This window comes from Halichoerus grypus, chromosome 15 (assembly GCF_964656455.1).
Source record: "Halichoerus grypus chromosome 15, mHalGry1.hap1.1, whole genome shotgun sequence".
NCBI lineage: Eukaryota > Metazoa > Chordata > Mammalia > Carnivora > Phocidae > Halichoerus > Halichoerus grypus.
The window spans coordinates 47821770-47849726 of NC_135726.1; the positions used below are offsets into that span (position 1 = coordinate 47821770).

A 27957-nucleotide genomic window follows, 5' to 3' on the forward strand; every position below is an offset into this window, starting at 1 on the left:
TCCACACCGGTGTGTACACAGACATATTTTCGAGCTCTGTGAGCTGAGAGGGACTAGAAGCAGGGACACCCCGGTGATGAGCACGCGCAGGGCGCAGACTTGGTTTCCGCTACCATTCTCCAGTAAAACGAACCAGGGCTCCCCGGGGAAACAGCCGACTCTAGGGCTGGGGCTTCTAACGGTGCCAGGGAGTAAGAAGGTGCTTGAGGGGAAAAAAAGGAGTCAAGAACACAGGAGCCAACCTGACAGGGCCTCTATGGCCAAACCGTTAGCAACTTGAGTGAAAACATTAATTATGACAATATTGGGTTATATGGAAAGAATACGATATATATCCACGAGTCCGTACCGATATAAATTAATGACTGTACAAATAAAATAAATGGGGTAGGCAGAAGAATTCCAAATAAAAATACGCGGAAGAACTGAGGGAAAGAGAAAAGCATCACTGGAACACCACAGTAGGGGCGCCTGGCTGGCTCAGCGGGTAGAGCAAGCGACTCTTGATCTTGGGGTCGGGAGTTCAAGCCCCATGTTGGGTGTAGAGCCAATTAAAACAAACAAACAAACAAACAAAAAACCCAGCACAGTAATAATCGTCCCAGGCAAGATCCACTGATGGATGCCAAAATCAGGGGGAGGAAGTTTGAGGAGAGACAGGACATTTGCTCAGCCTCAAAGTGGTTTTCATATACGAAGACAAAGTCTTTGACATTTTTCCCTCCAGGAACCGAAATTGAATTCTCCTCCCTTTGAGTGTGGGCTGGATCCCTGACTTGCTGCTGACACACACAGTAAGGAAAGGGCAGAACCCTGGTGGATGCCACCTTCAAGAAATGAGCTCCCCCGCGTCTGAGCGGGATCCTTCCCAGAGCCTATGATCCCAGTCTAACTGGGAGAACCAACGGTAGACAAACCCAGACTGAGGGACACACTACAAAATACCTGACCAGTACTCCTCAGAACTGCCAAGGTCATGAAAGACCAGGAGAGTCTGAGAAACTGTCACAGACTGGAGGAGACCAAGGAGACACGACGGACAAATGCGACAGGGTATCCTGGATTGGATCCTGGAACAGAAAAAGAACATTAGTGGGAAAATGGGTGGGATATGAATAAAGTCCAGAGTTTTGTTAATACAGTGCTAACCAAGGTTCGCCTCTTAGTTTTGACGAATGTACGACTGCTGTTCTGTAAGATGTTAACATGAAGGGGAGCTGGGTGTAGGGCATATGGGAAGTCTCTGTACTATCTCTGCAATTTTTCTGTAAATCCAAAATTATCAAATAAAACAATTTTAAAGTATCTTTTTCTGCTGACTTGGTGCTAAGTCGCCACGGCGGAGTCCCTAGCTCCCTTCATCTGGCTCGTCAGATCTCACCTCATGCGTTCTCTGCTCCGGGAAGTCCTTCCCGATACCTCAGACTGGGTCATGTGCTTCCTCTGGGCTCCCGCCGCCCCGTCTCTCTCCAGGAGGGGTGATGAGTGTCTCCCTGACTGCTCTGGGAACGCGGACGGTGGCAGAAGCTGCACTGGATCCCCATCACTTCTCCCAGCCAGACCCTGGCCCTTCCGAGACCCAAGCCTGCCAGATCCCCCCTTCCTGGTCTCCCCTGCCGCACTCACCCAAGGCAGGGCGCATCTGAGGCTACACAGATGGTCTGTGCCCCCCACCTACCGAACAGGCCAAATCATCCCCTCTGCCCACACGCCCGCCCTCCACACACCAGCTGTCAGAAACGCTCTGTAACTGTGAAAACTGCAGGGGAGCGCCCAGTCCCCGCTCCTCCCGGCACGCAGACCTCACTGTGGGGACGCTCCCGCTGCAGCAGGCTGAGCAAGGACGGACGCTGGACCCCAACCCACTTCTCATCTGCGGAATATGGAATGGGGACCGAGGGGCTGTGGGGACCACAGGGCCCAGGGGAAGGAGGACAGCAGAGTCCCTGCCCCACGTTCTGACTCTATGCCGCTCTCACGAGGCCCCAGTCCGTTCCTTCCCATCGTCACCCGTGACCAATCTACCGCGGGCTCTGTCTTCCAAACGTCTCCAGCGCACTGCTCAGTCCCACCTCTGCCCTGGTTCAGGCCACTGTGGTCTCTCACCCAGACTCCTGCAGCAACTGCCTGGGAACCAACCCCGCTCCCAGATCCCATCTCCACCGCCACTCTCCCTTAGTAACCTCCTTCTGGGCCTCGATGCCATGAAGATGGCAGGGACTCCCCCACGTCTGTATCTCTAGCCCAGATCTGGCCCCTGAATGCTAGACTCGTACAGCCCACGTGCTCAGCGAATCCATGGGGACGCTGAACAGACCCACAGCCTCTCTGGGTCTTCCCCACACCGTTCCTGGCACCCTCTCCTCCCTCTGCACAGGCTGAAAACCTTAGAGTTGGTGACTCCTCTTCCTCAGCCCACACCCGTACCCCCAATCCTGCCCACTCTTTCTTCAAACTGTATCTTAAATTCGACCCCACCTCTAGCCAAGCGACCAGTCTCTCAGCGGGACTAGTGCAGTAGCCTCCACGGTGGAGCCCTGCTTCCATCCTGGTGCCCACATGGCAGCCAGACGAATCCTCTGAAGATGTTAGATCACATTGCTCTTGAGCCCCAAATCCTCTGCCTGCCTGCCCCCCTCACTGTGAATTGAATTCAAGTCTGCCCATCAAGCCCGCATGCCCTGGGCCCCCATCCCCTTCCCACCCACTGGTTCAGCCCACTCTGGTCCGGTTCACTCCTTCCTGCTCCTCCAACACACCCCACATGCCTCGGAGCCCCTGAACTTGCTCTTTTGTTTTACTTGGAATGTCCTTCTTAGCAAAACATACGCACAGCTGGCTTCCTCCCTTCTGGGGAGGTCTCTCCTCCATGAACGTTTCGTCAGATAGCTTGTCACTCTCTACCCCTCCTCTCCTCAATCCCTCCGGCTACCAACCTCCCTAGCTCTTATCAACACCGATTTCCTTAACCATCCACCTGCCCCACGAGAACGGAAGTTCCAAGGATGGGGCTTTCGAGGCTCTTGTTTACTATTCTAATACCAGCACCTGAAACAGTGCTTGGAATGCAGTAAGTGTTCAATATCTGATGAATCAACAAATAAATGAATAAAACCCTACAATCAGTTAGGATGTTGGTTCCAAGCAATAGAAAGCCCAGTGCAACTTGGTGTAAATGACAGAGAGACTTACTGGTTTCCTTAATGAGAAAGTCCAGAAGTAACTCCCTCTGCTCTCTCCGGGTGAGGCCTGACCCAGCACTTCAACCGTATCCCCAAGGACCTGTCTGTCTCTCCACTAGAACTTCCAAGAAATCGGCTTCACCCCTGTGGTCCTCAGGTCGCTGTCTACGAGAACCCTGGCTGTGCGCTTCACAATAATTATCATCCGTGCACATGTTAGGTGCCTGCTCTGGCAGAGCCTGAGACAAATGTTGTTAGAATCTCCATTCTACAAGGATGACACGGAGCCTTGGAGAGAAGTCATTCGTCTAAAATCACAGCACAAGGGAGTGGGTTAACGACGCTCGCGTTCATCTCACCGTCCCTTCCTTACCGATTACGGGCATTCTCACGCTGAGGAATAATAGCTGTCACGCGCTCGGTACTTACTCCGTGCCGGGCAGCTTGCTGGCACTCTGTTAACTTCTCCGTGCCCTCCTCGTTTCCTCTGTGTGACGGGAATAACTATATTCCCACATGGGGCGACTGTGGGACTTAAACGAGCCCATACGTAAAATGGTGAGGATCTGAGAGAGCTTGTTTCAGGGAGCTGCTGCTGAGTAACACATCATCCCAAATCACAGTGGCTTAAAATCGCAACAACCATTTATTCGCTCGTGATTCTGTACTTTGAGCAAAGCGGAGAGGGCAAGGTGAATCTCTATTCTACGGGGTGTCAGCCGGGAGCTGGGCGAGAATGTCCAAGATGGCATCACTCATGTCTGGCCCCTCAGCTAACACAGTGGAGCCGCTGGGGGCTGGCTGGGCCTCTCTCTGTCCACATCTGTGTCCACATCTCTTTCCAGCAAAGTAGCCGGACTTCTTTGTACAGCAGCCCAGGGTCCCACGAGAGGGAAAGCAGAAGCTGCCGGCCTCTTAAGGCCCCCAAGCAGCACAGCATCACTTCCACGGCACTCCACGGGTCAAAACAAATTACAGCCCAGTCTAGATTAAAGATGGGGAAGACACTCTACCTCCTGATGGGAGAAACAGCAAAGAATGCGTGGCCTTCTGTAGTGGCAGCTTTTTAAATCGCAGGACAGCAGCCTTGTCACTGGTCTCCCTACTTCAATATTAACCCCCTATCGTCAGTTCCCCCACACGACAGCCAGAGGGATCATCTGACATACAAAACTGACCGAGCCTCCTTTCACTGCTTAAAGTCCTTCTGTGGCTTCCCACTACACACGGGGTAAGAATCCAAACTCCTTACAGGGGCTACATGACCCGGCCTCTTGCTCCCCCTCAGCCTCTAGGTTCCAACCAACACACACACACACACACTCTCTCTCACCTCTTTATTTTTTAAAAGATTTTATTTATTTATGAGAGAGAGAGAGAGAGAGTGTGTGTGGGGAGGGAGCAGAGGGAGAGGGACAAGCAGACTCCGTGCTGAGCACAGAGCCCAATGTGGGGCTCGATCTCAGGACCCTGAGACCATGACCTGAGCTGGACCAAGAGTCGGACACTTAACTGACTGAGCCACCCAGGTGGCCCCACACTCTTACCTCTTAATGGAGTGCCTTAATGCCTATACCTTCATCACTTCAACCCCACTTCCTAGGGTCCAGATTAGATTTCTGGCCAAGTGCTCTTATGGCACTCTCTACCTTTCTTTGTAGTTTCATATCTCTGTGATTAGCAGAGGATTTGAGCTCCCACCCCTGAGACTGTGAACCCTCTGGGGACAGGGAAACTGTTCTGTTCTCTGCTATGTTCCTGATGCTGAGCATGGGGCAGAGACAAGATGAAATACTTGCTGAATGCCTGAGACCTCAGAAAACTTTAAGGCAGTCCTCCAAAGTTCTGTGGAAAAGGGATCAGCAGAGTCCCTAGGATGTTGGATCAGGATCTATGTCCTGAAAGCACCCACTGACCCATCCATTCAGTAAACAGCTTTGAGCCCTATGTGCCAGGAGTGCTTCTAGATGCTAAAGATAAAGCATGAAGTAGACAAAAGCCCCTGTCCTCATGAAGTTATGGTCTGCTGTGGCTGCAGAGGAGACACAGACAATGAACACGATAAATAACCTATACAGTGAGTTAAAGAGTGATGTGATTAATGCTAAGGAACAGTTAAAGAGAAGTTAATAAACAAATGTTAGGGATATAATTCTAGAATGGCGGCCAGGGAAGTTCTCAAGGAGAAGATGGTATCTGAGTAAAGACCTAAAGGAGACGAAGGTGAGCCTTTACCATCTGGAGAAGTGTGTTCCAGGTAAAGAGAGTAAGTGCAAAGGCCCTGGGGCAAGTGTGGCTGGAGCAGGGTGAAAGGAGCAGGCAGAGGTGTAACACAGACGGATCATGCAGGGCCTTGCAGGGATCATGGGCCTTGCAAAGGCCACGGAAAGAACACTGGTGATTACTGTGAGACAGAGCCACAGGACAGTAATGGGCAGGAGAGAAATGTGACCTGATACAGGTATTCAGTGTCCCCCTGGCTGTGTATGAGAACAGACTGTGGGGAGCACAAAGACCACTGAGGAGGCTGGCGTGATAGTGTAGGCAGGCCATAAGAGTGGACAGGAACAGGGTGACAGGAGTGGAGGTGGGAAGAAATGGTCAGGTTCTGAATATACTTTGCCGATGGACTAGACATGAATATAAGACAATGAAGGAGGCAGCACTTACTGAGAATGTGGGAGAACAGGTTTTGGGGAAAAGACTGGAGTTCAATTTGGTCAAGATAGGTCTCTGGATGACTACACGTATTTTGAGAGAAGATATATCATGTGGGCGGTCAGTCAGCAGGTCAGGGAGAGGTTCTGGGCTGGAAACAGAAATGTGGGACATACATTTCCATGCTTATACTAAATTCCTTAAGGGACCAACATGATTTGGACCCTGCTGACTTCTCGAAGCTCATCTTGCACATTGCTAAGTTAATGGTTCTCTCTCTCTCTCTGTCAAACACACACACACACACACACACAATCCTGGGCCTTCCACCTGCTAGCTATGTGATCTTGGGTAAGTTATTGAACTTATCTGCCCTCAGTATCCTCCTTTACAAAAAAGAGATCATAATAGCATCTGCCTGCTAGGACTGTTCATTCAAAAAAATTTTTTTTAATTAAGTATCTATAATATGCCAGGTGCTGTTCTACCTGCTGGAGATATCTTTTTCCCTGCCCCTCTCTGCCTTCCCTTTCCACACAGCTTGTAAGCCATACACCCTGTCAACTCAGCCTTCTGAACGTCTCTCCTACCCACACCCTTTCTTCTGTCCCAACCGAGACTCCTGCCCTGGTTCAATTCCCAACACTTCTTGCCCAGGATCGTGCCACAAACACCACCCTGGGCTCCCAGGCCCTAGTCTCTTTCCCATCAATCTCTTCCTGGATGGCCGCAAATTGGACCATGCCCCTTGCCTTCTTGAAATTCTCTCGTGGCTCCTCAATGCCCTTAGGACAAAGTCCAAGCTCCCTAAATGTCCAACAAAATCTTCCACGACCGAATTCATACAGAAGTTTCAATTAGATCTCCAACACCACATCTCTCGCAGTTCACATTCACACATCAGGCTGTCTCTCATCGCTGCCTGTACGCAAACCACCGCGAACATCCTGTCTCCAGGTCTCAACTCCGACAGCTCCTGCTTCTCCCGGAATGTTTCCCTACCCGTGCCTCGCCTGGGCTCCCTCCACGTTCCACTCTGCCCCCCCTTCCCGACCATCCGCAGGTCCGTGAAACGGCGTCCTCGCCGGTCTCTCCTACCGACCGGGGCTTCCTGCGAGCTGAGCCAGACACCGCGGCTCGTGATACTTCGCGCGATGGGGCCGATTCGGGCCTCAGAGCTTACCTCTTGCTCTGTGACCACAGACACCTAACTGCACGGTCTCGGGGAGCAGCACGGTGGCCCACCTGCCACACGCCTGAGAGAACTCAACACGGGCGCACAGCCTTGCCGACGCCACCCAATCACGGCCTACTCCTCCTCCACAGCCCGCCTCCAGCATCCGGGCCCCCGTCCATCTCTGACTGCCTACTGGCTGCCCGGGAGCCCGTCCCTAACTCGTGAGCGAAAAGAATCCTGGTCTTTGTAGTCCCCTGACGAAAAATGGGAAAAGGGACCGAGAGTAGAACTCCACTTCCCAGGAAGCGCCGCGCCCCAGTGGCGGGAGACGGTAGGTACCTTTGAATCAGGAGGTTCTTGTTTGGCCAGTTGGGAGACAAAGTTTCCAAATTGCTATGGAAACAGACCCACTTACCTGGAACCCCGGGAATATCTTTCTGCCGGAGAATCTCAAAATGCTTTGCTCCGTCATGGCTCCACAGGGTGAGACCAGACGTGGGGGGTAAATTCTGTACCCACTGCCTGCCGGCCTGCCACCTCCCGGATGGCACCAATAAGGCCTGCTACATGCATTCAGCACCTACTCGATGCCTGCCTGGCATAAGGAGCCACTCCTGTGCAGACTCTGTGGAAGCCCTGGCTTATTAGGGCAGATCCTGATGTTTTCCAGAGACAGGCCAGAGCTGGGCCTTTACTCTTTCAGGGTCTCTGTTTACCATGGAAAAGACAAATGTGGGGTAGGATCCTATCCAGGATCTCTGTCTAGGATTCCATAGCCCCAGACCTCCTGCAGCCCCACGTCTGCGCCAATAGCCATAACTTCCCCAGGGACGCATCCCACGTGACAAAGCTCTTCTGGTACCCCCTCCCCAAACACCGTTCCCCACCACGCCTCTGAGGGCCAGGTGAGGGGAGCCGAGGCCCTGCAAACGCTCAGGCAGGCATGTGAGAAAGCTCTTTACTGGGGGGTACAGCAAGGAGGAGCAAGGCCATCTCCCCCTACCTGCCCCCACCCCCTCCTAGGGCCCGACGGTGAAGGGGGTCTCCCCCCCCAGACACCGGACCACCACTGTCTTTGGTACAATAAATAGAAAACAAGGGGGGGGGGGAGAGGGGGCCAAGGGTCCAGTCCTTATGGGGAGGGTGCGCCTAGACCCCTCTCCTTGACCCCCTGCCCCAGGCCCCAGTCAGTGCAGGCCTCACCCACCCCAGCTGGGTAGCAGCAATTCCAGTCAAGGGGAGAGATGAGGATGGGAGCCCAGGGCCCCCAGATGGGGGGTATGGCTTCAGGAGGGGCCCCAGGGAGGGGGCTGGGTCATGAGCTGGCTGCCGTGCTCTGGGGTACACCACGGAGGCCCAAGCGAGGCCCCAGAGTGGCAGGGTTATCAGGGGGTGGGAGGGGTGGACGACCTCCTGTCATCCGAGTCCGGAGGGCTGAGGCAGCCGGGTGCTGGGGGGCAGGCGCTGGGTGAGGTGGGGAGCAGTCCGGTGGGCCGCCCACCAGGCTCACATCCATCAGCTCTGGGGGTGGTGGTGAGGTTGGTGATGGGGGACGGCCAAGGCATCGGGGTTGGGGGGGTAACTGGGCCCCGGCCCCTGGCAGTGACGAGGCGGAGGCAGGGGCCTGATGTGTCTTGTGGGGCACATCACCCCCTGCCCAGGGGCGCAGCGGCTGGGAGGGTGGGACCTAAAGGAGCAAAGGAACAGTGGGTGATGGAGACCCAGGTCCTGAAGTCCCAGATACCCCACTCCCCACCGCCCAAGGCCCCAAGGCCCCAGTACCTGGGGGCTGTTCATCTCACAGTCAGTGATGGGGGGCCCAGGGCCCCCACAATATCGGTTGCTGTATCGGTAGGTCCGGTTGTCACTGGAGGAGCCGCTGGAGCCTCCTGGAAGTGCCAGGGGAGGAAATGAGGAGAAGCCTTAAGTGAGGAGAGGTGGTGGCTGGGTTTCTGGGTGGCTGAGTCTGGTTCGTGACCCAGGCCCAGGCCTGGGCCTTGGGACCAGAGCCTATTTGAAGGATGGGGCCCAATTTTGAGATTACAGGTCAGAGCTCAGATTTGGGTACCAGAGTCAGAAGCAGTGTTAGAAGCGTTAGCCCCAGCTCAGTCTCAGAGGTCAGGTCACGGCCAGAGCTCTCTGTGCCCCACCCACTCGGGAGTTCAGGAGGGCGCAGCGTCACAGCTCTAGGTGAAGGCCCAGGGGGGCAAGGTCCCCCAGTCAGGCCGAAGCGGCGCTGCCCCCCGCACCCCATTCGAGCCCCCCGGCCCTGGGCACCCACCAGAGCTGGAGATGGAGCTGGCGGTGCTGGAGGAGGGACAGGTGTCAAGGGGTGCGGGCGACGTGGAGGCACTGCTGCCTGCCGGGCCCGTGTTGGTGGCCTCATCAGCCGTGCGGCGGAAGAAGCCGTGCTGCAGAGCCCCCAGCGGGCTGATGCGGGCGGCGGGCTCATACTCCAGCATGCGCAGCACCAGGTCCTGGAAGCGGAGGTAGTCGGCGGGGCTGTGGCCCGGCTCCCCCGCCCGCCGGCCCCCGGGCCCGCCCGTCTGCACGCCCAGCACCTCCTGCAGCCGCCGCGTCCCGGGGCCCTGGTAATCCTGGCAGGGAGGGGGTGGGGGGGGGGCAAGAGAGTGGCCGTCAGTGGGCAGGAGGGGCAGGGACACACACACGGGGAAACAGAGGCACGAGAGAGAAAGTGAAGGAGAGAAGCTAAGAAGAGTTGTGGGGCGGGTAGGAGAGACGGGGTGGGCCAGGACAAAGGAAAGGACAGACAAGGGGGAGAGGAAGGAAGGGAAGGACACAAGGGAGAGGAAGCAGGGAGAAAGGAAGCCCCAAGTGTGAGAGAGTGAGGGGCCACCAGGGTGGGAGGAGCGGCGTGGGGCAGGGGCCGCACCTTCCTGAGTTCCTTTGTCCTTCGTAGGGTCCAGCCACCCCCAGGCAGCCGTTCAAAGTACTTGCGAGCCTTGGGTGCCTGGTCCAGCATGGGGGCTGGTGGGATGCCCAGCACCTCCACAATCCGGTTCATCTGGTCCACCTGTGAGCAGGTGGGCAGTCAGGGTCAGCGGGCCAGCCAGGCCTCTGCCCCCTCCAGCACACCCCCTCCCTGGGAGCACACCTCATTGGAGCCACTGAAGAGGGGCTCTCCGGTGTGCATCTCCACCAGGATGCAGCCCAGGGACCACATGTCAATGGCCAGGTCGTAGGGTGTGCCCAGGAGCACCTCAGGCGACCGGTAGAAGCGGCTCTGGATGTACTGATAGATCTGGGGACGGAGCGGGGGAGAGGGCAACAGTCAGAGGTCCCAGGCTCCCAGCGTGGTGCCGCTGACATACCCAAAGCCAAGACAAGCTTCCTGCCACGAAAATGGGGCATGGGAGTTCCAAACCTTGAGGTTATCAGCACCCACTTTCCAGGAGCCACTACCATCATTTCATTCATCAGCCTCAGAAGTCTCTGCTGGCCTAGTCTGACCCTGATCTCCATCCTGAAGCCTGACTCTGGACCGTTCTTGGTCATCAGGGGTTGGCAGGCTGTGAGCCCGGGCCCCTCCCACCCACCCAATCCAGACCCTTTTCAAGCCATCTCAAATGCCTGCTCACACGAAGCTGCAAAACTAAAGCACCCGGCCCCCCACTCCCTCCTCAGTTTAAAGAGCACAGCGTAAGCAAAACTTAGCCAAGTGCCACTCCTGGCTCAAAGCCAACCCGACTCCACCCTGCCCATCTCTGACAGCCTCAAAACTGGCCCTGCCTCCTCAGGCTTCACTCTTACTTTCCTACTGGGTACTATACCCTGCGGCCCTCTCCTGTACCTCCCCCATCCACCGGCCTTACAACTCTGTGCCGCCAATGCCCCATCCCACCTCGGGCTGCACCCTACAACCCCCGCCCCGCCCCGCCCCGCCCCTCCGGCGCCAGCCACTAGCTGGCCCCGCCCCCGCCCCGGGCCACACCCACACCGCGAGCCCCGCCCCCGGGCCGCGCCGCGCCGCACCCGCTGGCCAAGCTGGCAGGAGCTGCCGAAGTCCACGATCTTGATGGCGCTGCGCTTGGGGTTGCAGAGCAGGATGTTCTCGGGCTTGAGGTCGCAGTGAATGATGCTGAGCTCGGGCGTGGCCAGGAAGAGCAGCGCCGTGCAGAGCTGCTGCGCCAGCTTCCGCGTCAGGTTCAGCGAGACGCCGCGGAAGTGCGTGTTGCGCAGGAGGTCGTACAGGTTGTAGGAAAGCAGCTCGAACACCAGGCACAGGTGGTTCCGGAACATGAAGTGCCGCTTCAGGTGCACTGCGGGCAAGGGGACGGAAAGGGGCCGACGGAGAAGCTGAGGCTCAGAGAGGGCCAGTGGCGGCCTGGGGTGCACAGTAGTAAGAGCGGCCGGAAGCCGATCGGGGACTCTGCTTCTGCAGCGCTGGCCAAATTGTGGGGTGCCCACGGGAAGCGGCTGCTAGTCAGGGTGTTTTTATATCGTCTAGAACTTGACTCACATCAAGAGAATGATTTCCTTGATTAAGAGAAGTTCATTCTCTTCAAGTCTCTGTCAAACTTTCTGATAAACCAAAGAGAACGTTTCCCTTTGGTGCCGATGGGTCTTTAATGCCCTTCTACATTTCCTCATTTAATTTTGTAACATTGTTTTAGTCTCAGTTCTGTTTATTTTTGTGGCAGCGGACACTCGCTTTCCATTTAAGATAAGGATGTGTATTTAAAGAAACACACTCTTTCTGTCCACTTGCTTTTTTAAGAGGAATCAGTATGGGAAAGAGGAAAAACACTGACATAGCCGTTGAGAGTACAGGCGCTGGAGCCCACTGCCTGGTGAGATCATAGCCCCCGAGTGCAAATGCGGTGCCCTTATGCAAGTGATAGCACCTGAATGCTTCTGTCTTCTTCTCCAAGCTGTGGGCCAAGATGCCCCTTCCCCCCAGAGCTGTGCTCAGACTGAAACCAGTTGATTCATGTAAAGTGTTTACATCAGGCCTTGACCCTTAGCAAGCACCCAATAAACTCCGACCGGCACCATCATGGGAATAGGGCAAAAGTTATGAAGGCGGCAGGAGAATCACTGATGTCAGGGAATTACAGACCAGCCCCTGCCCTGAAGACACCAGCCCCATCCTGTACTGGGTGTACCCGCTGCCCCTGGCCTCACCTATGTAGTACTTCATCTCTGTGTCGTGCTGGTTCATCAGCTCCAGCAGCCGCAGCTCAATCTGGGCCTGGTTCAAGAAGGCCTTTTTGTTCTTGATGATCTTGATGGCCACCAGCTCCTGGGTCTGATGATCATAGGCTTTCACCACCTACCGGGGTGGGGGCATGTCACAAAGTGAGGAAATGGGGGGAGCAGGGCACCACTTTTTTGTGGGTCAACATCAGTGGGTGCCCGCGCCCCCCGATCCCAGGGTCAGGATGGAGGGGGGCCTCCCACACCTGGCCAAAGGAGCCTTTGCCGATGAGTGAGTCAATCTCGTAGCGCTCCAGCCAGCGCTCGCCACTGCGCACAATGTAGTCGTGGTTGTCATCGTCGTAACCATGGTTCAGGACCTTCTTCTCCTTCTTGGTGCTCGAGTCCTGAGGTGGCGCTTGCTGGGCCCGCCGCTTCTTCTTCGCATAGTATACCTGCCCAGCCAGTCAGCCAGAAGATAAGGACGGCTGAGCGACCTGTGCCGGCAGGCAGGACCCCTTGGCCCCCAGCCGGGTCCCCTGCCCTCCCCTGCCCCCGCCCACCTCATTGATGTGCTTGTAGGTCTTGATGAGGTCCACGGAGAGCTTGCGCAGCGGGGCTGAGGTCGCGTCCCGGAAGGCCAGGGGCAGCCTCCGTGGCAACAGCCGCACATCAGGCAATACCTGCGGGGTCGGGGCAGGGGGTGGGCACTGAGGAGAGGCCTTCACCTCCGACCACCAGAGGCAGAACCCTCTGGGTGGCTGGGTCATCGTTACCACACACAGATTTACTTGGTTACTGTGTGACAACCCCACCAGGACAGAAATTCCCCAAGGGCAGAGACTGTCTTGTTCTTGCTGTATCTACAGTGCCTGGAGCAGGGCCTGGCACATAGTGGGTGGTCATCAGAGATTTGCTGAGTGAATGAATGGTCAACTGTTTACCCTTGACCTTTCATCCCACACCTTTACTCCTTTCTGAACCTCTGTGGGAGAGATCAGATAGAAAACGTGGGTTCTGTCCTTCCCAATCCTTTGCCTGAGACCATCCATTCTGGATGTCCCATCTTGAGGGCTGCCATCATGCTTTACCCTCATCCCGTGGGGTCTTCCCATCCCTCACCCCCAACTCTGCACATTTTTGCCCAGTCTTTCGGGATCCAGCACCCTGGACCTTCTACTCCATCCTGCTTCAAGCCCTACAGTTCAGAGTCTTGAGAGTCTCCACCCCTGAGTATCTTTACTCTGTACCCTAAGATGCTGCTGGCTCCAAGATCCTCTGGGCTCAAACTTCACCCCCTTTCACCCCACCCGCCCATCTCTCACTCTGGACCTTTCTTCCTTTGTGAACATTTATTGAGTGTTTCCTGGGTGCCAGGCGCTGTTCTCAGCATTTTACATGCATTTCATTAACTTGTTTAACCTCACAGCAACCCTGCAAGGTAGGTATCATTCTTGGTTCCGTTTTACAGAACAGAAAACCGCAGCAGGGAGAACCTGAGTCATTTAACCACCATGTCAGGATTTGAACCCAGGCTCTCCAAACAGCAACTCCTCTATTATCTTCTACTCCAGATGGGCCCTTCCTGCCCCCGGGAGACTGCTCTGGGCAACCTATCTTTCACTCCCAAGACCCTTCTATCCCCAGCCTCCCCCTGCCCCAGGAAGGTGAGGAGCCAGCTGAACGCATACCTGCGTGTGCTCCTGGGGCCCCGGGAAGCCAGAGAAGGGACCATGGCCTGGTGGGACGGCCATGGTGGGCTCAGAGGGCCGCAGGGGAGCGAGGCCTGGAGCGGGAGCCCGGCCGGGGGGCGCCTTCTCGCATCCTGCACCTCGGCTGCCACCGCCGCTGAGACCTGAGAGCAGGTGGGAGGCAGGGGAACAACATGGAACAAGGGGATGTGTGGGACGGGGCCAGGCAGAAAGAGGTGGACATCAGAGAGAGAAGGCAAGGCACAGGGGGAGGAGAAAAAGGACAACAGGTGGCAATGAAGAAAGGGGACAGAGAAGTGGTAGGGCAGGGGGGTGGTGGTGGCACAGCGAAGTCCCTCAATAAATGATTACCAAATAAATGAAGTAGGTGGCACAAAGAGGGGAACATGTGAAAGGGGATGGTTGGAAGCCCGGCAGGGGTATAGGCCATGACAGGAAAGGACAGAAAGACACCAATAATCGGGGGGAGGAACAGAAGAAAAACACAGAAACCACAGACAGTATAGGGAGGAGGGTTCACTCTTTGCTTCCCATTTCTGCTTGTGGCCCTCCCCAGCGCCCCCTCCCACAAGATCCTGCCCTCCTGCAGTCTTCCCTGATTGTCAGGATCTCCTGTCTTATCACAGCAAGATCCCTGCACTTCAAGATCTACCCTTCCCAGTAAATCCCTCAATCCAGAGAATTCTAGGATCCCCCCAAACCACATGAGAGAACTCTGGGCCCCCTCCAAACCCACAGCAGAGTCCTCTGCAGGCCCCTAAAACCACATCAGGGTCCTGGGACCACACCAAGGCTATCCTGTTATATAGACTTGTCCCTACATAAGAGTCCTACCCTATGACATTCTCATGCATCAGGGCATCCTCTTCCCAGGGGACCCTCCCCCTATCATGCCAAGCCCTCATCCCTATACCATCTCCTCCCGTATTAGGGACCCCCCACCCCCCGCAGGTACTTTCTCTTGCCACATCAAGGGTCTTCCCCGTATTAGCCCCTGGTCCCCCTCCCAATCAAGGCTCACTTTTCCTGATGGGAGCAAAGAGGAGGCGTCGTCTCTTCGCTCGCCCTTCTCTCCCCTACACTGGATCTTCCCCTCCTCCCCCTATCCAATATTCCTACCAGGGCCCTTCTCCAGTTACTCCTTTCTACATCAGGGTCAATCCACAACTGTGCCCATTCCTAGAAGGCCCCCAGAACCAAATTCCCCAAATATCACATAGAGTTCTCCCCTCCCAGAGTACCTGCCACACCAAAATCCTCTCCCCACAGGCCTTCTCCCATGTCAGTCCCTTTCTCCTATGCCAAGCCTTGCCACTCCACGATCCCTCCTCTCTCTTGGAACTCCCCCGCCCCTCACCCGAAACAACCTCTTCCCTGGGGCCCTCCCACAGCAGGACCGACTCTCCCAGCACCCACCCCCTACCCGGGTCAGGGCTGGCGCGGGGCCCACGGGGGGCTGGGGCGCGGTGAGGCCCCCAGTGGGGTGGGCGAGCGGCCAGCATGGCGGTGGTGGCGGCAGAGAGGAGACGGCCGCCTGTCCCGGCCCGGCCGGCCCGGCAAGCCCCGCGACGGGGAGGGCAAGCGGGACAGGCGGCCCGGTGGGTGACAACAGCAGCCGCCGCCGCCGGGGGCGGGGAGAAGAGGGAACGAGGGTCAGCCCGGGGCACGCGGGGGAAGGGGAAAGCAGGTGGACGGGGGAGGGGCGGGTTAACTCTCGCCCCGCCGGCCCCGCCCCGCGCAGCCACCCGCCCCTGGGGACCCAGGCGTCCCGCCCCCCACCCTGGAGGCCCGCCCTGGTCGGCGGAGCCCCGGCGGGCGGGGCCGGACTGAGCTTGGCAGTCCGCACCTGCCATGGCAACAACCGTGCCATTGGCCGCTGCTGCCAAAGGCTCAGCCAATCGCAGTTCAGAACAGCTGTTGCTAGGCGACGACGATGCAGCCAGAGGAGCCGAGCCCAAACAAAGGGCGGGAGCGGGGCCCCGCTACCCCCTCCCAGCCGCCCTCCCAAGACTGCTCCCTCGGGCTCGGCCCCTTCCAAGAATCCGACTATGAATAGCCAGGCACGGCCTGCACCTGCCCGCCGCCCCCCTGCTCTCTCCTCCCTCGGGCTCGTGCTAAGTCTGGCGGCGACGCGGGCAGGGCGGGTCCGTACTGCCCCCTCCCCGCGAGCTCGTGCAGCCCCACCTGTAGCCGCGTTGTTACCTGAGGGCGCGGGCAAGGGGACTCAAGCTGCTCGGGAAGCCCGAGCTCAGACCTGCCCACTGGCTGAAGATATCCGGCGGACGCAGCGAGCCAGGGCCCCGATTACCCAGTAATGCAACCAGCAAAATGGCGACCACAACAAACCGGCCCCCCCCACCCGGGCTCCGCCCACACTCCCCCCATTCTCTTCCCCCACGTGACCCAGGGTAACACTCCGCGCCTGCGCGCAGCGGAGCTTACCCGCAGACATGCACAGTTAAGCTATAAACCCCGCCCAGGCGCCGGAATCCGGGTTACGGCTGCGCAAAAGGCAGCCAAGAAAGGAGCATGCGCACGACTGACCGGATGAGTTTGCCCATCCCACCACCGGCCAGTTGACGAACGGCGCATGCGCCCTGTGGAATGGAGGTCGCTGAGTGATCAGCCCCCGGGAGTGATGGATGAAATTTTTGTTTTTCGGTAGGCTGGGCTTGAACTCACAACCCTGAGATCAAGACCTGCGCTGAGATCAAGAGGTCCACGCTTAAGCGACTGTGCCACCCAGGTGCCCCTGGGTGAGTCTTTTAATAGAAAAACACACGTGAAACAGCAGCAACACCACGTCTTGGCAATCCAGACGGCGCGGGGCTTCAGTTCTTCACCTTGGGAGGTGGCCTGTGAGAGGAAGGGGAGAGCGGATTCAGAGCTTGTCGCCACCCGGGGCCCTCCCACCAAGTGCGGAGCCGCAGGGCTCTGCCTGGGTGGGCTGCCCGGCCCTGCTCACCTGTACACACCCACCACCACCGCGTGGTCCCTCTCGTACGGCTCCAAGGTCAGCTGCTCCTGGGGCTTCATGTTCTCCTGCTGCATCTTCTTCACCTCGGAGGCGAACACGGCCTCGGCGGACGCCGTGGAGTCGATGCAGTTGGCCTGCGGAAGGGAGAATCTGAAGCCGGCAGCGGGGCTTTGGGCTGTTTTCCCTTTTCTCTGCTCTTCAAATCACAGGTTCTTTGTTTTCATTGGAAACTCAGGGAAACTCAGGTTTTGGAAATGTAGGGAAAGACTTCATTAGAGAAGTTCTCAGTTTGGTTTGGATTTGGAACAGGAAGACTTCAACAGAGACCTATTTATCTTCAAGCCAGGGTTTCAATTTTACACCCAGGGTTCCCCCCGCCCACTTCTTCTTTAACAATGTAATAATGCTGAGGATACTAAAACAAATGTAGCAAAAGGCTAACAAATGGTGAATCTGGCTGAAAATCTTTATTTCAAAATAAAACGTTTTTTGAAATGCATCTAGCATTCATCTAAAATTTATTTTGTACCAGGCTTTATTCTAAACACTACTTATTAATAAATTTAATGCTTACATCAACACTAAAAGAGCTACAACTAATATTTCTACTTGACAGGGGAAGAAACAAGCACACAGGTTAGGTAACTTGCTGAGTCACAGAGCAAGCTGGAATTCAAACTCAAATGGTCAACTCAGCGATCATGCACTTGCCCACTACTGATCATTCTATCGCCTATTTAAAACCGAAGTCTTTTTAGTTTTGTAGACATAGGGTGGGGGGGCAGGGAAAGAGGCTGGGAATAGACTGCCTGGATTAGGAGGATGGAGGCCCCGTTGTTTTTGACTAGCTGCTTGGCAGTTACAAAGAAAGTACTACCATCCCATCTTAGACTTCTCTAAGCCCCGCACCTTAATAGAAATCACAAAGTGTCCTCCGTTACGAAGGAAAGTGTGGGCATTCAGGGCTACGATCCGGGTCTGGTCTGGCTGGGCCACGTCGGCAAAGATCACATCCACCATTGCTAGGGAGAAAGAAGTGGCAGTTACAAGCTGGATCCACCCCATCTTCCCAGCTCCTCCCATGAGGCCTGCGCCCCATCACCAGCAGGTTTCTGGCAGTCTTCCCTGCTTCCAGTCTCCCTTCCCCCATTGATTCCCTCCCTCCACAGTGTCCCCAGGATGGGTCCAAAACCCAATCACACCATCCATTCATTCCTCTTGTAAACCATGATTGCCACCTACTCTGTGGCCAGCCCTGGGCCGGGTGTGGGGGACAGAGAGACGAGTCAGACCCGGACCCTGCCCTCGAGACGCTCCCAGGTCTGGGGGGAGACAGACACGTCATCAAAAAAAGCAAGTAAAGGTGAGCACTTACAGGCAAGAGTGTCTGCGGGATTGTCAAAGGAAAATAAGTTGGAGGACAAAAGGGTATGGTATGAATGCACGGGGAAAAAAAAAAACAACTCAGAATCAGCAGCATGTGAAGTATTATTTTTAAGCCAGTGTGATTGAATAAAACAAACAAAAACATGGCATAATGAAAACTGACTTTTTTAAATTGGGAAAAGCAGACATGAAATCGCTCATACTGGTTACCTCTGAGGGTGGTTTATAAGGAATTCCAGTTTTACATTATACTTCCAAAAATTTTTTTTTTTAAAAAAACACAGTAATATTCATAATGGGCCCCTCTGGGCCAGACCACACTCAGTTTGTGCTTTCTGGGTTATGATCGCCCCAGATGAGGAGAAGGAGGACCTCTGAAGGGGGCTGTCATACATAAGCCGGCGGCAGCATAGAAAGTACCATGTTTTAGAGGGAGGCAGGACGTATGGGAGCACCCAGGGAGAGGGGCAGGAGAGATCGAAGGAAAGGAGGTCCGCCTCTCCGGGGTGCCAGACACCCAAGCTCCACGACCGCACCCTCTTCCTTCCTACAGACTCAGGAGGCCTGCTCATGCACTGTGATTGCATTCCGACCAGGGCTCTGGCTACCGCTTCCAGGAAACCTGGAGTGGCCTGGCCTACACAACCAGAGCCAAGCCCTAGACCCCTCACCGATGAGCATGCGGTATTTGTGTGGGTGCCGAGCATCCTCAATAACAGGAATAATGTTGGTCCTCTTCTTGGCCAAGTTAATGAGGTCACGGCCAGAGCGGTGGGAGAACTCAACTGCATAGACTAGACCGTCCTAAAAGAAATCAAGTAATAAAAACACCGATACCAGTTCTTAGATGGAACACCTACTTTGGGCCCAAACACTACACGTAGCATCCATTCAAATCCCCGAATCAAAACCCTTTCGTTTGACAACTATTGTTGCCAAGGGTTATTCAGTCCCTCTGCACTTGATCTGAGAGCCCAGTCCCCCAATACAGTCTTCAAACCAGGAAGCCAGGGCACAGCGATGAAGTCCTAACAGCTAAGAATACTTACAATGGGCCAGGCACTGCTCTAAGTACTTTACAGGAATTCACTCATTTCTCTTCACAGCAACCTGATTTTCCAGGGTGGTAAACTGAGGCTCAGAGAGTTTAAGTAACTTGCCAAAAGCCACCTCCCTGTTAAATGCCCACACCAGAGCCTGGGATTTGTAACCACTAAATGACACAGCCTACGGTCATGTGGAGGAGCTGGGGGTCCTGCAGTGAGACGTGTGGGGGCCCGCTAACCAGGGAGCCTGCACAGCGACACAGAAATGCAGGCCCAGAAACTGACATCTGTTCTTTTCAGAGAAACCAGAAGACCAGATTTGGAGGCATACATTTTTAAAGAGGGCAACCAAATCCAACAGTCTCTACCCTAGGGCCCTCTAACTGCACTTACCCCAACACACATATCCCTTCCCTCTAGACCAAGAACTCAGGAGTGAGACTAAATGAGGCTTTGGAGACCAGATGCTTGAAGCTGCTCCTTCTACCACAAGCACTCTGAAGGAAGGGCCTGGCCCCAAGCCACACGGTGCAGGGAAACAGCCAGGGCCAATGACTCCAGGCTTGTTGAGAGGCAGCCTCTCCCTCCCTTCCACCTCACCACCTGCCCTTACTCGCCCCTCCCTACCCCTCCATCCACTCACCGGGCCTACGATGTCAGAGACGTGGGAGACAGTGGTGCCTGATGCAGCCCCAAGGTAGAGCACCTTGGCCCCTGGCTTGATATGGATCTGATCCACGCCGCCCAGGATTGCTGCTGCCAGCTTGGAGCGGAAGGGGTTCCAGGCACGGTACTCGATTTTGTCGTCTCCCTCCTGGGCCGGGAGAGATGGGGAGGGAAGTCAGTGCCAGGCTTTTCTGCTCGACCCCACTGCCCTTAGCCCTAGGGCCCTGGGCGCTCGTTCATTGTTCAAGAAATGAACATAGGTGCACATCGGTGACCACGACAGATGCAGTACCCGCCCTCTCATGGAGGTTACTGACCCAGGTAGAAGGGGCAGGGACAGACAATAAACACAGAGATAAAAGATCATACCCGTTACCAGCAAGACCTGTGCGTTCATTCACCAAACATTCGCTGTGCAGCATATGCTGTGGGTCAGACCCTATGCCAGGCACTAGGGATGCACAGTGAATGAGACCAAGACCCTTGTCTTCAGGGAGTAAGTATACATTGAACTAACACATGTGGTGCCGTGGCCAGTGACAGCTGCTAAGGCAAAGATCAAGGAAGGAGGACATGAAGTAGGGGGAATGGGCTGAGGAACATGGGAAAATGAGACAGGGTAGCCAGGGAAGAGCCCAGAAGGAGACATTTGCAGTAGACCCGAAGGAGGTGGGGGCCAAGCAAGTTACCTGGGGAAGCGCATCTGAGGCAGCAGGAAAGGCAGCAGAAAGCCCCATGCAGGAATGTGCTTGGCCATAAAGAAAATGACACAGGATAGTAGGGCAGAGTGTGGGCAGTGAGGGCCGCTTTTGACAGACTGGGTGGTGCAAGGTAGCCTTGTGAGAAAGGGAACGAGCCACACACACAGCTGGGAGAGCAGTATTCAAGGCAGAGGGAAGAGCAAGGTCTCTATGGCTGGAAGATACTAGGTCAGGGGGTAGGGAGGGGGAGCTGGAATGTGCAGGGTCTCCTGGGCCACACTGAGGACCTGAAGGCAATGGGGATCTGACTTATGTATTACGTATTAAGATGACCCCCCCGGCTGGCATGTGTAGGACACGTGGTAGGGTCAGGGAGACCAGACTGCTGGCTACCCTGTTAGCTGGGGCCCTGGTCTCACCGCAATTGAGACTCTCTTCTCTCCATAAACTGATTCTCCAGGGACCAGATTCTTGGTGACAAGTGCATCTTCCTTTCCTCGACAAATGAAGACACCTAAGCGAGGAGACCAGCACAGGGTGAAGACTCTGGGCTGCACCCCACCCCACCCCACCCTCAGCAGCTCCCGGCCCTCCTCACTCACCTTCATGCCGATGAGGTTCCACCATCACATTCTTCCCCGACTGGTTTCCTCTTTTCCCTCCCCGACCACGACCCCGGTTGCCACCAGACTGGAAACCTCCACCTACAAGGCAGAGAGGCAGTGAGAGAGGGAGATCCCATGATCTCTTCCCTCCCCGAGCCCCAAGCCCAGGCAAAGCCTCCTGATCATTTCCCCCCACCCCCCAACGTCACTCACCACCTCGTCCTCCTCCTCCTCGGCCTCGGCCCCTAAAGCCACCACCACGACCTCTGCCCCCGCCAAAGCCTCCTCGGCCTCCACCACGACCACCACGGTCACCAAAGCCCCCTCGGCCACCGAAGCCGCCCCCACGGGGGCTGAAACCTGTAGCGGCCACAGAAAGGGGAATCAGAGCAATGAGGTTTGAGAAGTCATGTCTCACGGTCGCACCGGGCGGTGTCCACAATATCCACAACAGCAGAAAAATCAGGACTAACCCAGACGTCCCTCAGCAGAATGGGCAGAATAAGCAACAATGACAAGGATCCACAGTTACACACAACAGGTAAACAGATCCTAGAGTCATAATGTTAAGTGAAAAAGCAAGTTGAAGAAAACCACATCCAACACAGTATCTTTTATAAAGTTCAGCAACAACTGAAATTAAACAATGTCATGCTGTAACCCACCTGCCACGCCCCCCCCAAGAGGCAAGGGGATGATAATGCAAAACTCACAACACTGGGGATTTGGGTCGGGGTGGGGGGGGAGATACCTAAGTAGATGTAGGTTACTGGCAACTTTCTGCTTTTGTTGGTCAGACAGCAGATTTGCAGAATCCACTCTATTTTCAGTGTTAGTGTGAAGAGGCGAAAACACCACGTGTGTGCGCACATCATGGCAGGAGGGTCCCCCAGACCCTGGGAACATTTCCATGCCCTCCCACTCCTGAACTTGGGTCTGGAAGCAAAGGGCCAACCCCCAAACAGAGGAGAGGTGGGCATGATGTCTTTCCTGCTACCCGATCTCCCTGCTCGCAAACTTGCAGAAGTCTCTCCTAGCTCAGGGAGGAAAAAAACAAGAATAAAAAATCGAATTGTCCTTTATGGATGAGTGACAGTGCATAAGCCATTTAGGGCTTGTCAATGGGACTGAAAGTTGAAGGGGAAAAAAAAGATCCAAGGAGACTTGATTTTCATCACCTCAGGTCACGGCAAACCTGTTCACTGAGCACGTAACAATGGCGGAAGTAGATGGAATTCTGATGCCAACAGATTCAGTATCTGACTTTTCTGTACCAGTGTCCTAAGCTCTGCAGTACTTTCAGCAAATCATGAGTTATAAAATAGCGTGAAAATTAGTGATGCTTTAAAATGATCTCACATGATGTCAACTATTCAATAGTAAACTTGCCAGAGTTTTTTTGTTTGTTTGTTTGTTTTAAAGATTTTATTTATTTATTTGACAGGGAGAGAGACAGCGAGAGAGGGAACACAAGCAGGGGGAGTGGGAGAGGGAGAAGCAGGCTTCCCGCCGAGCAGGGAGCCTGATGCGGGGCTCGATCCCAGGACCCTGGGACCATGACCTGAGCCGAAGGCAGACGCTTAATGACTAAACCACCCAGGCGCCCCCAGAGTTATTGTAAAGGTGCGTTACTATATTCACGCGTTATGAAAGCTTCACGCATTGTAATGGCATTAAAGATGAAAATGTAGGGGCGCCTGGGTGGCTTAGTCGGTTAAGTGGCTGTCTTCAGCTTGGGTCATGATCTTGGGGTCCTGGGATCAAGCCCCGTATCAGGCTCCGTGCTTGGAGGGGAGTCTGCTTCTCCCTCTGCCTCTGTTCCTGACCACCCCCCCCAGCTCTTGTGCACTCTCTCTTAAATAAATAAAATCTTTAAAAAAATTCTTTTAAACGATAAAAATGTAGAACTTTTCACCATTATTACTAATTTAAGTGTTATAAATTAAGTTTCAGAACTCCTGAAGAGCTGTCTACCTTAACTCCCTTACTCCCTCTACAGTCTCCTGTCCACACGGCAGCTAGTGATTGACCTTTTCCAAACCACAAAATTGGATCTCTTCATCCCCCTGCCTAAATCCCTTCAATGGTTTTCCATCACATTGAAAATGCAACCAAAACTCCTTTCTCTGGCTTCCAAAGCTCGAAATCAGTGGATCTCACCTTTGACTAATCCCTGGAGCCTAGAGATCCTGATTTAGGTGTCTGGTGTAGGGGCCTGAGCATAGGGCTTTTTTTTTTTTTTTAAGATTTTATTTATTTATTTGAGAGAGAGAATGAGAGAGAGAGAGAGCACATGAGAGGGGGGAGGGTCAGAGGGAGAAGCAGACTCCCTGCCGAGCAGGGAGCCCGATGTGGGACTCAATCCAGGGACTCCAGGATCATGACCTGAGCTGAAGGCAGTCGCTCAACCAACTGAGCCACCCAGGCGCCCAAGCATAGGGCTTTTTAAAGCTGCCCAGGCGATTCTAAATGTGCAGCCTGAAGTAAGAACCACCATCACACGGCTCTGGCTTCCGCTGACTTTTATGACCTCACTCTTTCTATGCCAGGCCTCATGCTCTTCCTCCTCAAACTCCTTCTCCAGCTTCTAAACCTTTTTATACCTGCTGTTCCCACTGCCTGGCTTGAGACATTTGCTGGGCTCACCCACTTCCTCACTGCACTCAGGTCTTGGATGAAACGATCCTTCTTCAGAAGGGCCTTTGGGCTCCCTACCCTTTATCTGGCTTTCTTGTTTTTCCTATCAATCATCACACGTGGCACTTTTTTATTTTATTACTGCCTGATTCCGGCACCAGATTCAAGGCCCCAAGGGACCGGGATGTGGTTTTTTTTTTTTTGTTTTTTTTTTTTTTAGTTTTTAAAGATTTTATTTATTTATTTGACAGAGACAGAGCGAGAGAGGGAACACAAGCAGGGGGAGTGGGAGAGGGAGAAGCAGGCTTCCCGCCGAGCAGGGAGCCCGATGCGGGGCTCGATCCCAGGACCCCGGGATCATGACCTGAGCTGAAGGCAGACGCTTAACGACTGAGCCACGCAGGCGCCCCAGGGACCGGATGTTTTAATCGTTTTAGTCACACTGCATGCCCAGCACCATGCACGACACTCGGCACAAGTGTGGGCTCAGTAAATATTAAGTGAGCTGAGCTGTCTGCTGATGACTCTTAAACCCCTGGGTTCTGCCTCAGGGGGAAAAAAGCACCCTCTCTGTTCATTCAGGAAGCAGGTGATGACGTGGTGACCAGAGCCGTGGTCCCCTCCCCTCAAGCAGTTCATGTGTCCCATACAGGGTGATGGAGATGCCACTCCCGACCCTAGAGAGTAGGGAAGGTTCATGGGAATCTTGCAAAACTTTATCTGTAAGGCAGAGATACGGTGATAACAGTGCCCACCACATAGAGCTGGAAAGAATAAACGACTTAATCCACACAAAGCACTTCCCTCAACACACTTCCTGGCACACAGTTTGAATATGAGTATTAAAATGAGGGGAGGTAGAGTCCCCCTGCCCTCCCTCTTAGGGGAGACACCACTAGGCCTAAGAGACTCTCAACCCAGGCCTGATGGAACAGAGATCTGAGAAGTGTGGCCATGGCAGGGGGCACCAGGGGCATGAATGTAAACTTTCAAGCCCAGGTACTCAAAACGTACCTTAATTCACTTCAGGTCCTGGGGAGCTTACAACAATGTACTGAAAGTACCCACTCCTCAGGGAAACTACATGTTCACACACACTTTTCCAGAAGTTTTGGGAGGAGGTTCCACGGACCCCCTGGTTTAAACCCTGCTCTCCTCCCACAATCTTCCCCATCTCAAAAACTGGACACTCTATCCTTCCGGTTACACAAGCCCAAACCCTGAGGGATCCTTGATCCCTCTCTTATACCCAAATACAAGCTGCTGGCTCTATCTTCAAAATACATTTCCAAACCATGACAATGTGTCAGGCGGGTCCACTGCTACCACCCTGGTCCAAGCCACATCACCTCCTCCCCGATCACGGCAACAAGCTTCCCACTGATGCACCTGCTTCCACTTCTGCTCCCCTGAAGTCCTTTACACACACAAGCCAGAAGGATCCTTTAAATGCATCCATCAGGGGCGCCTGGGTGGCTCAGTCCTCGGGCGTCTGCCTTCCGCTCAGGTCATGATCCCAGGGTCCTGGGATCGAGCCCCGCATCGGGCTCCCTGCTCCGCGGGAAGCCTGCTTCTCCCTCTCCCACTCCCCCTGCTTGTGTTCCTGCTCTCGCTATCTCTCTCTTTCTGTCAAATAAATAAATAAAATCTTTGAAAATATTAAAAAATAAAAAAAATAAATGCGTCCATCAGACTCCACCATGTACCTGCTCACAATCTCCCCAAGGCTTCTTCTCTCAGACTCAAATCCTTAGGGGAGAGCTGACTCTTTTAACAACTTCTGCAACTTTATATCCTAATACAATGAGGGAAGGGTTGGGAGGAAGGTGTATCCTCCATTTCTGGGGGAATCAGACTATAGGGTGCCTGCAGGCATGCCGGGGTCTGATGGAGATACGCAGTCCAGCACCGCCCCCCCCCCCCCGCCCATTTCAACAGATCTCCAAATGCTGAAGAAAAAGGGAGTTTGGGAGGGGATACGTGGATCCGCAAACCCAGTCCCCCCCCACCAGATGACCCCATCTCTCCACTCGTGGAGGGAAAAGAAAATGGAAGAAAAACGAAGACCTGCACTAAGAAACAGACCTTATGGGTCACAGTGGGAAGATTTCCCCAAACGCTAGCGGAGCAAGTTGTGGGGAGGGGCACGACCTGATGGCCTGATTTAGAAAGACCTGAGACACCAGGGAGAAAGACCCTAATTTTGTTCCTCTTGAGAAGAACCATAAAGCTAACAATTAAAGACAATACTACTATGTTAAGCCCTGTGCTATTTTTCCCCCCAGCTTTCTTGAGATATAACTGACACTTAACATCGTGTAAGGCTACCGTGTACAACCTGTTGATTTGTACACTTAAATACCGCAAAAAGATTACCACAATATACTATTTTTTCTTAACATGATCTTGCTAAATTATAACCGGGAGCCATTTTACTGATAAGAAACAGACTCAGAGGGTAAAGCCACTTGCCCAAGGTCACAGAGTAGCTTAAGTAGCAAAGCTAGTACTGAAACTTTGAACTAAGACCTTTCTGAGGTCAAAGCCAGGACTCTCATCAATCTGCCACGAGGGAGGTGGGCTGGGTTCATCAGAATCTCGGGGAAAATCAAATGAATAAAATCACTCATGTCCTGTGACTATCTCCCTCCCCCACCCCATGCTAAGCCTATCTTGGGCTTGTGAAGGTTCATCTCACCGCGACTTGAGAATCACGATCACTCAAACCTCGGAGACCCGCCTCTCCGGAGAGTAGAGAGCGGGAAAGTGGGACAGAGAAGGCCACACACTATCAAACCGGGAGTCCTCATTCACTTGGGCCCTCTCTGAGAAGCCTGGTCTGGGAGCTGAGGGGACGGTCATTGCGGCGGTGATACGGGAGGCAAACGAGGGTCCTCTCCGACCCCAAATCGGGACTCTTCACCTGTAAACCAGGACATTATCCCCAAATCCCACGGCCTGAGATCCAAGCCCCCAGATGCCTGGATCCAGACTCTGGGTCAGTGCTCCCGACTGCCAATCCCAGCCCAATAACCAAGACCCCCTAATGACGGTCTCAATGAGATGAATCCTAGTTCAGGAACCCCCCATTCCAGGCCCAAGACCCTCGACTCACGACCGTAATCCCCGAAGCCGGCCACAGACCTCCAGACCAGGAACCCGAACCCCGGGCTGAGCATCCATCACAGGGCGGAACCGAGCCCCCCTTTCCACAGGAGACCCGAACCAGGACCCTGACCCCACAAGGGACCGGATCCCCGGCCCCTAGGCCCCGCCCCTCCGACTCCGGTCTGCCACCCCGATTCCCGACGGCCCCAGTCCCCGACCCCGGACCCCAACCCCGGCCTGCACCTGGCTTCATGGCGAGAGCTCAGCCCCCCGGCTCAGGACTCTGCGGCGCCCCAGCCTACACGAGTCCAGTGCTTTCGCACGTGGAAAGGAGCGCACGCGCGGCGACGTACGGCGCGTGACGCAACTTCGCAACCCCGCCCCTCGGAGCCGCGGCTGCGGCCGCGGCCGGGCGCGCGCGCTGTAAGCGGGGCTTCGCAAGCCTCTCGGGGCACCGCCCCCCTCGGTCGCTTTGGTGCTGTCTTTACGCGCTGCTTGCGCAGCGGTCGCTATGGTGATCGCGCTTCCCGCTGCCTCTTAACTGGTGCAAGCCTCCCGGTAATCAGGGCTCATCAGCAGGCCTTCGCACGCCCTGTGCCCTCTTCCCGTCTTCTCTATTTCTCTCTTTCTTTCTTTTTTTAAGATTTTATTTATTTACTTGACAGAGAAAGCACAAGCGGGGGGAGCGGCAGAGGGAGAAGGAGAAGCAGGCTCCCGGCTGAGCAGGGAGCCCGATGTGGGGCTTGGTCCCAGGACCCTGGGATCATGAGCGGAACCACCCAGGCACCGCATCTCTTCACTATTTCTAATTAACTTCCTAAGGTCCCCTCTACATCCAAAAGCTTTCCCTGACCCATTCCCTCCCTAAGAACAGGGAAGACTCTGGGTTCGCGTTCATGCACTTGATAAGCATTTATGCACCGAGCACTGTTCTATGCGCTGAGA

General features: G+C 54.7%; 2 protein-coding genes across 4 annotated transcripts; both read right to left on the reverse strand.

Moving 5' to 3' along the window:
- Positions 1-7961: 7961 nt before the first annotated feature.
- Positions 7962-16243, reverse strand: DYRK1B (dual specificity tyrosine phosphorylation regulated kinase 1B). 3 transcript variants are annotated; one of them, XM_078062526.1, is made up of 12 exons: positions 16089-16243; positions 13866-14029; positions 12738-12857; positions 12441-12629; positions 12163-12310; positions 11011-11297; positions 10133-10279; positions 9911-10051; positions 9579-9614; positions 9299-9494; positions 8800-8906; positions 7962-8704 (listed from the first exon to the last, which is right to left on the reverse strand). In XM_078062526.1, the coding sequence occupies exons 2-12, from the start codon at positions 13926-13928 to the stop codon at positions 8333-8335; spliced, it is 1806 nt and encodes a 601-aa protein (XP_077918652.1). In that variant the 5' UTR covers positions 13929-14029; positions 16089-16243; the 3' UTR covers positions 7962-8332. The 3 variants fall into 3 exon arrangements, with proteins under 3 accessions (XP_077918652.1, XP_077918653.1, XP_035950848.1); XM_078062527.1 differs by lacking the exon at positions 9579-9614; XM_036094955.2 differs by having other exon boundaries at positions 9299-9614.
- A 374-nt stretch (positions 16244-16617) lies between these two features.
- FBL (fibrillarin rRNA 2'-O-methyltransferase) lies at positions 16618-27402 on the reverse strand. The gene is made up of 9 exons (XM_036094964.2): positions 27256-27402; positions 21481-21627; positions 21265-21366; positions 21082-21176; positions 19939-20109; positions 18921-19053; positions 17773-17885; positions 16852-16997; positions 16618-16742 (listed from the first exon to the last, which is right to left on the reverse strand). The coding sequence occupies exons 1-9, from the start codon at positions 27263-27265 to the stop codon at positions 16718-16720; spliced, it is 942 nt and encodes a 313-aa protein (XP_035950857.1). The 5' UTR covers positions 27266-27402; the 3' UTR covers positions 16618-16717.
- Positions 27403-27957: the final 555 nt, after the last annotated feature.

What these genes read in the sequence shown, in the direction of transcription:
- DYRK1B (XM_036094955.2), bottom strand. Translation starts at nt 13,928, where the DNA reads ATGGCCGTCCCACCAGGCCATGGTCCCTTCTCTGGCTTCCCGGGGCCC. An exon ending in CCTACAAGCACATCAATGAG is followed by an intron (nt 12,630 to 12,737) that starts GTGGGCGGGGGC and finishes CTGGCTGGGCAG; the next exon opens with GTATACTATGCGAAGAAGAA. An exon ending in GGACAAAGGAACTCAGGAAG is followed by an intron (nt 9,615 to 9,910) that starts GTGCGGCCCCTG and finishes CCTCCCTGCCAG; the next exon opens with GATTACCAGGGCCCCGGGAC.
- FBL (XM_036094964.2), bottom strand. An exon ending in TCTCTGACATCGTAGGCCCG is followed by an intron (nt 19,054 to 19,938) that starts GTGAGTGGATGG and finishes GATTTCTTTTAG; the next exon opens with GACGGTCTAGTCTATGCAGT. An exon ending in GTGGTGGTGGGTGTGTACAG is followed by an intron (nt 16,743 to 16,851) that starts GTGAGCAGGGCC and finishes TTCCTCTCACAG; the next exon opens with GCCACCTCCCAAGGTGAAGA.